The sequence below is a fragment of the Rhinolophus sinicus genome, linkage group LG11 (assembly GCF_036562045.2).
Source record: "Rhinolophus sinicus isolate RSC01 linkage group LG11, ASM3656204v1, whole genome shotgun sequence".
NCBI classification, from domain to species: Eukaryota; Metazoa; Chordata; class Mammalia; order Chiroptera; family Rhinolophidae; genus Rhinolophus; species Rhinolophus sinicus.
The window spans coordinates 66155870-66168570 of NC_133760.1; the positions used below are offsets into that span (position 1 = coordinate 66155870).

Genomic DNA, 12701 nt, shown 5'->3' on the forward strand with positions numbered 1-12701 from the left:
TGTTCGTTCACTTGTCTTTCTTCCCAGCCTCAGTGAGAGCTAGGTGACGAGGGCTGTTTTACCTCTGTGTGCTCAGCACAGTGGCTTACTCCTAGTAGGCACCTAGTAGATGTCGCCTGAGCGAATGATTGCTGCTCAGTAAGGCTTTGCAGAGTGAATGAATAATCCTCCTTTGAAACAGCTTCTTTCTCAGCTCTTTCACTTGCCACCATTCCATCCTGTTTATGTAACTGAAGAAAGCCAGTTGGTCAGTAGGTCAAGAAACAGTCACCCCCAAAGCAAGAATATTAAGGAAAAATTATGGCAATTCCATACAATCTGTGGTGCTTTGCTTTTGTGGAGCACAAATAGTTTTACATTGTGGTTGGTGCTAGAAAGTCAAGAACAAGAAGTTGGACCAAAATGGGAAAGTGGGAAAGAAATAGTACATTTTTCTACTGCAGCATATGGATTTCTCATTAGTCTATGTAAGGGAAAACCGGGGGCGGGAAGGGCTCTCTGACTGCAGCTGTCCACACTCTCCCCATCATTCTACTGCCACCACACCTGGTCCCCAGAGACACCCTCACTTCTTAGCTATGTTGGCTTAGGTATGGACAAATCCCCTTGATTCAGCAGAGACTAGCCTGGAATTTTTTCAGAAGAAGCTTTGCTAGGAAACTAGTGGGAAAAACAAAACAAAAGTAAAAATAAGAAATAGCATATAGAAATTATAAAATTACAGAGTGAAAACAAAAAAAGAAGGAAAGAAAAGAAAATATCTTAGTCTAAGATAACTGAATTCTAGTATTAGCTTTTCTTGAGTTAATTTACCAGGCACGTGTTTTCCCTGTTTTTTTGTTTGCTTTTTTTTGTTTTTTGTTTTGTTTTTTGCCATGATATTGTCTCCCTCTGAGGAACTCATCCTAAAGTCCCCTTTAGAGACTTTGAATATTTTCCTTCTCTCACTTAAGAATCTTCCCCATCTTTGTCTAGGAAGGAGCTGTAATTGGCATTAGACTCACTTTCTCTTCTAGACAGCAGGTTACTGATCTGATGGAGAAACCTTTCTCTCAAGGTAAAATAGCTCAGGGGTTCCAAGACACATCTGAGGACCAGTGCTAAGTATCCACGGTGAAGGTTTTACTTGCCTGGGGTAAAGTGAAAAATACAGGCAATGTCAATGGGTTTTTCAATAACGCTCAAGAACTGACCTTTTTATTCTAAGATTTTTTTCTCTGTTTTTTTTTTTTTTTTTTTTTTTTAGGTATTAAAATAGTAGGTGATAGTTGTAAGGAATTCAACTACGTGCTGTTGTTACCTGTGTTTTCAAGGGCAAGTGATACAGGTTTTAGAGTTTGATGTTTCCTTCTAAGAACTACCAGGTCATTGCTGTAATATGGTCCTCATTCTAGATATTCATTTATTGATTGAAGATCAATAAATGTACCTACTACGTACTAGGTCCTAGGTAAATACAAATTTGAGTAAGTTATTTCCCTGCCTTCAAGGAAATCCTAGAGGAGAGAGGAAGGTCAAGGTGTACACCATGGTATAGGGTGTCCATATGCTGGGAGCCAGGGAGAAGAAAATACCTCATTCCACCCAGGACAGCATAGAGAGGAAGTGAAGTCTTCTCCAAGGAGAAGTGGAGCAAAGGCATGCTAGGTAGACCTTTGCTGAGACTGGAGACCTGAATGAGTGTGGCACTCTTGGGAACCTGTGGGTGAGTGGCAGAAGAGGAAGCTGGAAAGGTATTACCTGGCTTTAATTTCATCTTCCACAGCTACCTGTGACTGAACATATGGTTTTCATATTTGCAGGCTAGAAACAAACCTGAGCAAGAAAGCTGTATTTTGTCATGTCTTGATTCATTAGCCTTCCCTCACTTAATGGCTTTCGAAAATGCCACTGAAATTTAATATGAGTAAATGTCTCGTGCTTAGATTCAGAGTTCACTACCAGAGGAAAGGACAGGGGAGACCCAACATAGGTCTTTTTGCTGACCAGAAACTTACCCTGAGCCCATGATGTGCCCCAGCTGTCCCGAAAGCAGATGCCATCATACTGACATCTGTGGAGGCTTAGATTCCTGGCAAGCGGTGGGAAAGGCCTGCCTAACCGGGTCCTGGCCTGACAGCATCTGGGCACTGTGCTCAATCTGGATCCACATGCCACTGTTTAGGGGAGATGTGGGTAAAATCTAGAGGGTATTCAGAGCAGATGGCCTACAAACCATCACAGAGTATAGTTAAAAAGGACAAGAGGCAGAGTAGGATGGCTTATTCTAGGTTGCAACAGTGGACTGGATAGAAATTAGAGACCAATGTGGGCTCAATGTCAGGAATAATTGTCAAGAACTTTTATCCTAGTCCTTTCGTTACATAGTGCTATGAGATTATTTTGACAAAATAGGGAAATGTTTTGATAGAAACAAGATAACCATCTTCACCTGTGGACATGTTGTTGCATGCAAAGAGTCCTCTTTTGAGGAGACAGTCTACAGTTCCTTTCATCTTTAAATTCAATGAAATTTTAGCATTTGTTCTATTTTTTATGTATCTGATTCTTTCCCCATTTTGCCACCCTTATCCTAACATTAACCCAATTAATTGTGATTTTTTTGTTTGTTTTTTAGTATCTGACCAAAAGGATCCCACAAAACCCAAAGTATCAGCATGTCAAGTCAAGACTGGACACTGGTGAGTAAAGATTAGTAAATTGAAACTTTTTTTGTTGACTCCAATAGCTAATTATTGAGAAGCAGCAGCATGTCACACCTGGTATGACAGTTTCTCACTGTCTTGTCTGATGTCTTTCTGGGCTCAAGACTTATCTTCAAAAGTTATTTTTCAGATTATCAGTAAAAATTTCTGTTTACATAATTTTGCATATTAGAAATTGATGAAAACATTGGTCAATAAGTTGCAGGGCTGAGGCTAATAAATATCAGGAGGTCAGCCTCTATTTCGCAACACCTTAAATCGGTTCTCCTCGTGCACGTTTGTTCCATTCAGTATTTGCAGAGTGCCAGCTACATGCAAAGTTACGGCCCATGGGACATATAAAGATGAGTGTGGATCGTGATTTTTGCAATCAGAGTGCTTAGATGAAGGTGGAGGCAGACAGACTTGAATGAGTAACTGAAATTCCAGACAAAATTAAATTAGTGCTGCAATTCAGGTAAAATGAAATTTAGGAGTGCATTACAGCTTATTTCCATGCTGTTAACATTTTTCAGTGTTGTGACGAATACTATTCCCCAGGCACCTACTGGATTTGCAGCCGTGGGAGATTTTGGTTGTTGATTTTTTTTATTTTTTTTTTCAAACTTTCTAAGCCTGCCGTGGGAAATCCATCCTATTAAGATGATTTTGCTGGTAGACTGGGGTGTCGCATGACTTTTTAGCAATACTGAAAATTCTGCCGGTAGGTTTCAAGACAACTGCGAAGATACAGTGGGATGTTGTCTTTGTTTCAATCTCCTTCATTTTGTCGCCCTTTCTCCAGTCTCCTTCAAAATCATTATCTTCTACTATACATGTTTCCTCATATAGAAGACTTCCATGTGTGCATTATTGCCACACTTGCAGATACTATTTCTGGGGACCTTTCTTTCAAACATTTCCGTGCTGCACAGATATTTCCTGGCAAATATCCTGTTTGATGGGAGGTAAAAAAATATTCATCTTTTTTTGACAAAGAGGAAATGGTGGCACAGAGATTGTGTGACCTACTTGAAGTTGAGTGCAGGAGCTAGAGCTGGGATTTGTATACAGGATGTGGAAGCAGAGTTGCAGAGCTGAGGCAGGTCCGGTGTACTGTCCCTTTGGCCCTGCTGTTCCAATATTTCCCCAGCCTCCTCTGCCACAGCTGCCAGCAGCTTGTCCATCTCTACCTGTCTGCCCCTTAACTGCAGCTGTGATGTGCCCTTCTGGAATAAGCTATTCTGTGAAGGAAGCACTTTGATTAAAAATGCCATATTTTCCCTAAGGAGTCCAGATCACATTTGAAGACTACTATAAAGGCATGCATTTCTTTTAGAACCTTCTTAAAATTAAAATTCTTAAGAGGTTTTTTTTCAAGTCTGTAGGTTTGTATCTTCTGATGTGTTTCTCTTGGAAGTTGCACTGGGATTTGTGAATGAACACCCATTTCTTTCTCTTTTAATTTCTCAGTTCCTAACCAAAGTTTGACTCAGTAATAGTACCTGAAATTAATTTCAGCTTTTTTCTTTTTAAATTGAGATACTTATATCTGCTTTTTATAATACTTCGTAATTACTTATGTCATCTTATATTTTGAGATTTTTAAGCCAGTGTTCTTGCAAATTAAACTGTTTATTTTGAGGTAATTGTAGATTTATGTAGAATTGTGACCATAATGCATAGAGATTCTGTGTACTCCTTACCCAGTTTTCCATAGTAACATCTTGCAAAACTATACTGAAAAATCACAACCATGATACTGGCATTGATGGATACAGTCTAAATACAGAACCATTCCGTCACCACGAGGACCCTTCATATTGTCTTGTGAAAGCCACATCCGCTTTCCAACCTCACCCCCTCCTTAACTCCTGGCAACCATTCATCTGTTCTCCATTTCTATAATTTCTCAAATGCTATGTAAATGGAATCATACAGGATGTATGATTTTTAGATTGGCTTTTTCGCTCAGCATACCGGTGATCATCCAGTTTGTTGTGTGTATTAGTAGCTTTTGTGTTTATCGGTGGTGGTGGTGGTGGTGTTACTAAGTAGTAGTCCATGCTATGCTACAGTATAACCATTTGCCTGTTGAAGGACATCTGAGTTGTTTTCACTTTTTGACTATTACAAACAAAATTGCTATAAACATTTGTGTACAGATTTTTGTATGTATAAGTCTTCATTTCTCTGGGATAAATGCCCAGTATCTTTTTCATATTGGATGAGTTGTGGTAGTTTGTTTTTTTTAAGGAATTAGTACATTTCATCCAAGTTTTCAAATTTATGTGTATAAAGGTGTTGTTAGTGTTGCCTTATTACCCTTCTGATGCCTGTAGTGCCTGAAGTGATAGTCCCTGTTTCATTCCTGGTATTGGTAGCTTGGGTCTTTTCTCTCGCTCTCGCTCTCTCTCACATCTTTTTCTTCACTACAGGTTTGTCCATCTTATTGATCCTTTCAAAGAACCAGCTCTGGCTTTTATCAATTTTTCTCTATTGTTTTTCTGTTTTAAATTTCATTGCTTTTATCTTTATCATGTCCTTCCTCTGTTTGCTTTGGGTTTATTTTGCTCTTCTGTTCCTAGATTCTCGAGGTAAGAGCTTAGATTATTAAGACTTTTCCTCTTTTTAATGCATGTAGTTAGTGCTATAAATTTCTCTTGACACTGCTTAAGCTGAATCCCACAAATTTTGCTATGTTGTGTTTTCATTTTCATTCAGTTCCGTGTATCTTTCTGTTTTCCTGAGACCTCCCTTTCGCCCATGGATTATTTAAAAGTATATTGTTTAGTTTGCAAGTATTTGGAGATTTTCCTGTTAAATTTCTGTTATTGATTTCCAGTTTGATTCCATTGTGGCTGGAGAATGCATTTTGTATATTTCAATTTTTAAAAATGTATTGGTGTTCATTTTATTACACGGGATGTAGTCTGTCTTGATATATGTTCCATGGGCATTTGAAAAGAATATATATATACCCATACTTTTGCTTACTGTATTCTTTCCTTTTCTTGATATTCTAAGGCTCTGTTTTTGTTTTCTTGTATAATCAGTGAACTTCCTTTACCCTTTTTTTAGCTAGTGACAGTCTCTTAGTTTTCCTTCATCTATGAATGTCTTGATTTCCCTTCATTCATGAAGGGTATTTTCTCTGAGTATAGGGTTCTGGGTTGGCAGTTCTTTTCTTTCAGCACTTGAAAAGCATTGTGCCCCTTCCTTCTGGCTGCCATGATTTCTGATGAGAAATCTACTGTTATACAAACTGTTTTTCCCATATAAGTAAGGTGTCATTTTTTTTCTCTTGCTGCTGTCAAGACTTTTTTTTTTTTTCCAGAAATTTAATTATGGTGTGTCTTGGTTTGGATTTCTTTGGGTTTGACCTGTTTGGAGTTCACTCAACTTCTATATAAATCTTTAGGTTTATGTCACTTACCGGATGTGGGAAGTTTTCAGCCACTATATCTTAGAATACTTTTTCAGCCCCACCCTCTTTCTCCTCTTTGTGGTACTTGGATGGCATCTCACCACAGCTCAGCAACGATGGAAATTAAAGCTCCTACTTGGCCTTTACTAGCAAGTGAGGCCACAGCTTTTCTGTGGGGTTTGGCTGGAATAAGGCAGTTATAGTCTGATGGTTTTCTGACTTGCTAGGCTGCCCGTTTTCCTGGTCCTTTGGATGGAGACAGCAGACTTTTGTCAGGGATTTTTTTTTTTTTTTATCTGTTTATTGTTATTTCTGGGTTGCTGGCTTCTTCAGCTTCAAGTCTAGAGTATATGAGGAAAAAAACAAAACAAACAAAAACCCAGGTAACTCAACTGTCATATCCTTCTTTGGCTCCTGAGGTCCCTAGGTGGGGTGCCTTCCTCTCTTCATCTATCAGAGTCTTTTTACTTTTTTTTTTTATAAACAATGTCCGTGGGTTTTTTTGTTTTTTAATTAAATCTTTTTTTCTAATTGGTGTGTTATTTTCTTAAAATTAAGATATAATTTACATACCAGAAAATTCACCCTCTTAAAGTGTACAATTCAAAGGTTTTTAGTACATTCACAAGGTGGTGAAAACATCACCACTATCTAATTGCAGCACATTTTTGTCACTCCGTAAAGAAACCCCATGCCCAGTAGCAATCACTTCCCTTTCCTTCTTTTTTCCAGTCCCTTGTAAACACTAATTTACTTTCAGTATCTATAAGTTTGCCTGTTCCTAACACTCCCTCTAAATGGAATCATACGATGTATGGGGTCTTTTGTGCCTGGCTTCTTTCACTTAGCGTAATGTTCTCAAGGTTCGTCATTGTTGCAGCGTGGGTCAGTACTTCGTTCCTTTTTATTGCCAAATAAGATTCTTTTGTGTAGCTATTCCACATTTTGTTTATCCACTCACCAGTTGATGGACATTTGGTTTGTTTACACTTTTTGGCCACAACACCGCTGTAAACATGAGTGTACAAGGTTTTGTGTGAACATATGCTTTCAATTCTCTTGGTTATATACCTAGTAGTTGAACTGTTGGTCATATGTTAGCTCTGTGTTTAATTTTTGGAAGAACTTCCAGACTGTTTTCCAAAGCAGCCACACCACCGTACATTCCCACCAGCAATGTAGGAGGGCTCTATTTTCTCCACATCCTCAACAGTGCTTTTTATTGTCCATCATTTTTATTATAGTCGTCATTGTGGGTGTGAAGTGGTATCTCATTGTGGTTTTGATTTGCATTTCCCTAATGACTAATGATGCTGAGCACCTTTTTCTATGCTTATTGGCATTTGTATATCTCTTATAGAGAAATGGCTGTTCAAACCTTTAGCCTGTTTCTTTTTTTAATTGGGTTATTTTTCTTTTTTAATGTTGAATTGTAAGACTTCTTTTATATACTCTGGATACTAGACCCTTATCAGAAATAGGATTCGCAAATATTTTCTCCCCATTTTGTGGGTTGTCCAGGGTTCTTGCTGTACTTAGCTGGAGGAGTAGAGAAAAATACATCGACCTCATCTTCCTGGAAGCAGAGGTCTCCCAGATTCGTTTTTAATTACTATGGAAGGACCAGTGTGCTTCATTGCTTAAAATTCAAAGTAAGGTCAGTGTGGGAGAGAAATTGTATTCTATTGCCTGATTTCTTTCATTGTTTCATATTAAGAAATTATTTTAAAGTCAATTTAGGGGAAAGATTTTAATGTTCTTTCTATGCATTTTTATGATGTATCTCCCTGTGCATTCAGTACAGTGGCCTATGGGCTATGTGCCAAGATACAGATCCCTTCAGCCCCTTGGGTAGCCATCAGAGCCTGGGTTCTGTCCAAATATTATCACTTACATGTGTGCCATGAGGTGAAAAGGGTGAGCAGTCCTGGTTAAGAAAACATAAGAGTGATCTTATAGCCCAAATAAGAGTAAGGAGCTCCCATCTGTGGTATGCTTTTAAGCTCTGCCGTCAGAGCAGTGGAAATAGACCCAAGAATGCGTGAGCATTTCTCATTTCTAGGCTAAATAGATGGGTCTTTAATCTTTCCTTACCAAACAGTGAACAAATCAGAGTTAATCCCAAGAAATCAAGAATTTCTCGTGGTATCGCCTGTCTTACCCAAATCACCTTCTACTGCGTTCTTCAAAGACTGATTCTCTTCTTCCTGGGTAAAGATTCGTTTTTATTTTTATGCTTCTGATTCAACTTCTCTCCTACACGCAAACACTGACATAGAGCCATGGCTGGAAGTATCAGGATTATTTTGAACTTCAGGTATTTCTTTTGTTCCATAGGTGCCTGGGTGTATCTTACCAGCTCCCCAGCATTGCCAGCCTGTGCCATGAATGGATTATGCCTCTGATGAAATCCCACCATGGGGTTCTCGTGTATTCTCAAGCACCCACTCTGGGATTCTGTTCTGCAGCACCGCAGGCTGATGAAGGAACCCTTTCCAAACCCTTTGTTAGCCTCCTACACACTTTCATTGCCCGCGTTCCCCTCTCATGTCAATCTATATTCAATCTAATTTCAAATTTCTTGAGCTTCCTAAAATTCTGTAGACTTTCTCTACTCAGTCTCATCTAGCCTTGTTTTTTTTTTAAATTCACCTTCTTTTTGTTATCTCCACCCAAACTCATCTTTTTTTTTTTTCTTCTTTAGTCTTTACTTCTCCTGAATTTTTGCTAATAGCCTTGATCTTTAGCAGTCAAACTCATTACAAACTAGGTACTCTTCATTTTTATTTGGTATTTAATTCTGTTCCTTATGTCAAAGGAAGAAATGTATGTGAAAGCCTTTTACAAACCAGAAAGCACTATACACTCGTATAACTTATTGAGATTCACAAAGGACCACTGTGCCTCTCTTTTCACGCTTTCTGCTCCTTCCGAGCCAAAAGAACTTCTCTGTAGCAGAGGGAAATATTGAAGAAAAATAAAGCAATGGAATTGTCTCTTAGCAACCGAGTTCGTGCCTTATAAATCTTACTTTAGATTACTGCTGCTCAAAATCAATTGCTTTTCTTACTGGCTCAGTACAAATAATGTTATTAAATTATAGGAAAACAAAGGAAAAAAATCTAATGATTGAGTCACTCAGTTCATCGATTGTGTTCTATCTTGGCATAGCACTGTTGACGTTGTTGGATTCTCTCTTCCTCTTGATTCAACTTGTAAAACTTTTTATATATATATATCTTTTGTTGCAACTTAAGTTATAAACTAAGTAGAAGCTAAATACCACCTTATACATTTCTAGGTTACCTGGGTCATCTGTAGGTAGTATATAACATGTACTGAATATAAATCAGGTTGTGTGTTGCTTAGAGAAAATCGGGTGTACAAAGCTCAAACCAAATTGAAGTATATTCATTTGCATCCTAAAATAATTCATTATAAGGATTCTTCAAACAGTAGATCTTCATAGTATATTTCTTTAGCAAATAGTTTTGAGGGCCTCCTATACTAGACAATGGAAGGAATAAAGAGTGTGTGTGTGTGTGTGTGTGTGTGTAAATAGTCTCGGTAGATAAGACTTGCACACAAATAAAGGCAGTACAGTGATAAGTGCCTTGTGAGTGGTAAGCCGAGTGCTGTAGCGGGAGGGAAAGGCCACTCCCAGCTGGGTGAGCTATTTTGATTACATGGGCGATGGGACATGTTAAGAGAACCGAAGAGCAGCAGAGAGTTTGTCAAGTTTAGTAATTAAGGCAAGATTGAAGAGGTAGGTAAGATGTAGGTGGCTTCAGCATTCGAGCAAGGAGTTTAAACTTTAGTCAGTAAGCAGGAGGGAGCCACTGACATTTCTTTTTAATCGAAGTCTTGTCTAGGAAAATTTATCTCGCAGTGATGTGTAATTTCAATTTTTTTTTAAAAAAAGATTGGTTCACTGATAGTCTTTTAGGCTCCTTACTTTTGTATTAAACAAAGATGTGTTTATAAATCAGTCAACTATAGAACTGATTCATTTCTAATCTCTTTAAAAGGTTGTTAAGAAAAACTGTTTTCAGACAAAATTAGACCTGGTTAAGATAAACTACTTAGTTAAGATATAAGCATTATGTGAATGGGGTAAAATACTAGATTTCATACTTTCTAAAGTCATTTTTAGGGAATTTTGTGTCGATTAGTCAGCCGCCATCTATTGTCTCATTTCTCCAACTAAAACAATGCAGCAATCCTCCATTTCCCTTTTTTTTCTCCCTACTTGGGTAGATTGAATGTCTCTACTGAAAAGCGCTTATCAGTAGCCCTCTTAGATTTTATCTCAATTTTGCCAAATATTTGTATGCCTCTGCAAAAGACGTTGTTTTCCGTGCCTTCTCCTTTAGTGGGAAAAACAAACAAGCAGTAAAAATGACAGCCTACGTCACGGGATTGTTTGAGGCCCTGCCGGGTACTAAATGAAGTGCTGTGTAAATGCTCTGAAAATGCTGATTATTGCTGAGCAATGGATTTTAGACACTTTGTTAGTGGAAACTGCTTATAGATCGGAAATGCAATGTTTTAATAATAAAGACTATACAATAAGGTTGCCTATTGTTTTCCATGAGTGATAGGCCTTGGGGAATTTAGAACATAAAATGGTTCCCACCTGCTACTATTAAGGAAGTAACACTTCATACATATTTACCTCACGGTGGAAGCGTGTTTTTAAAACAACACAACTAGAGAAGCGATGTGTTTGTGTGAGCTCTATTAGAAACCAAGAGGTTGGGAATACTACCCCCAGCTTAGTTGTTAATGTGCTGTGTCACATCACTGGACAAGTCAGTCATTTTTTTTGGACCTCGCTTTCTGATGAGACGGCCTGCAGGAAACCGCCATGTCAACAACATGCAACTGTGCGGGACTCAGGGGCATATAAGCAAAAGCTATTGTGTAAAATTTTAAGAAAAAGACAGGGCACACGGTTTGCCCTGCGTTGTTCCCCCATTGCACTAACCACCAAGTTCCCGCGTGAGTTCAGCGTTGCAGGGGAGAGGGACGTGTGTGTCTAGGAAGAATTTGTGGTTTGCACTCTGGAGAGCTGGTCACGTCTCAAGTCAATTCCAGCCTGAAGAACCAGAAAAGATTGTATTTGGTTCTAATCCTGGTCTTTGGTGCTATTTGGACCTCTTCTGAGACGTTCTCACTGTCTCTTTTGAGACGGCTTAGGCAGTTACGTCTCGCTAAGCTTTTGAAAGGATACAGCCTGGCTCTAGGACTGAATACACTGATCCAGAGTGTGTGTCTTCAGATGAAAAAAAAAAATTTAACTCCATGATGAATTTCATTCCATGATGAATTCCTGGTAGAGATTTAATAATAACAAATGACATAAGTTGTTTTCTGAAAATGCATTTTGGGTTTCAGAGCAAGACTTTTTTTCTCTGCTTCTGACTTAAACATGAAGAAAAATTTGGAATAGTCCTTAAAAACATCAGTTCATGCCATTAATTGGAAGCATTTCTTTTATCTGAATTTGGGACTGAATCTGACTAGGCTTACAAGTTAGGGGCACAATTTTAGAAATGAGAAATTACTTTGAATATTTTCCCTCTTTGCTCTACCTTTTAGGTGCCAACTAGAGCTTTGCTGTGATGAACTGGACCAAATTGAAGCATGCCCAGTAAAACATAATCGCCACTGGCTAGAGAGCTAGACTTTAGTTCATTCAGAAACCAGAATGCTCCTGGCCCAGTTTTAATGTACGAAAACTCTCCAACCCACGTTGGCTAGAACTTAGTATTGCAGAACCAGGCTATAAAACATGAGGGCTAGGGACTCCACAGTATGGGAATCTGCTGTTATTTCTCAGCAAATCCAATCCACGGTGTGACCTAGTATGCAGGCTGTGTGGTCTAGTTCGGGCTGCAACATCAGCATGAATAGTGGAAGGCCAAGTTCAGGAAAGAGGAAAACCACAAGACGAAGTGGAGAGGAAAGGATTGCTTGGATAGCCACATCGGCACATTTTAGACATTCAGAAATCATTGCTTCTTTCTTTCTCCTCTGCGCAATCTTCCCCCAAAAAGGATTATGGGTGGGGGGAATAAAAGCAGGAAAGCCTTGACTCAAAAAGAAAAAAATAATGTGTGTGTGTGTGTGTGTGTGTGTGTAAAATGATCATCTGTACTGCCTGGGATTTCTTAATGTTTATTGGGTGTGCACCCCAGCTTAAACATATTTGACCGAAATATTTCCCCTGATTCCTCATCTTTTAATGATGCTGTATAATCCAGAAGACTGTTACTATCCGTGGTCCATTTGCCTCCTGTAATCCCATCAGAACAGGACAGAAAGACTTAGGGTATCCTTGTTCTCCATTCTGTTGTCAGAGTGTTACTCTTTTTTCCTCCCGTTAAAAGCATATCTAAAATCCTTCTTCTCTTTTTAGGTAACAGTATGACTAAATACATTGAGAAGCTAGAAGAGATCAAAAAAAGTGAGTAACACTACTGGTGGGCTGGGGTAATGGAACCCTGTAGTAGTTCTGTAAGTTGGCTTATTTAGCTGCCCTTATTAATAACTACTTATTAACTGTACTCTATAGCTGACACACTCTG

At 38.6% G+C, this 12701-nt stretch overlaps 1 protein-coding gene across 2 annotated transcripts in view; it reads left to right on the forward strand.

The window, feature by feature from the left end:
- Positions 1–12701, forward strand: part of CEP41 (centrosomal protein 41) — a 35388-nt gene that overhangs the window by 8699 nt on the left and 13988 nt on the right. For both annotated transcript variants that reach the window (XM_019751234.2, XM_074315603.1), the window contains exons 2-3: positions 2618–2681; positions 12533–12580. In XM_019751234.2, the coding sequence (XP_019606793.2) occupies positions 2618–2681; positions 12533–12580 (112 nt within the window). The remainder of the gene's footprint in view (positions 1–2617; positions 2682–12532; positions 12581–12701) is intronic.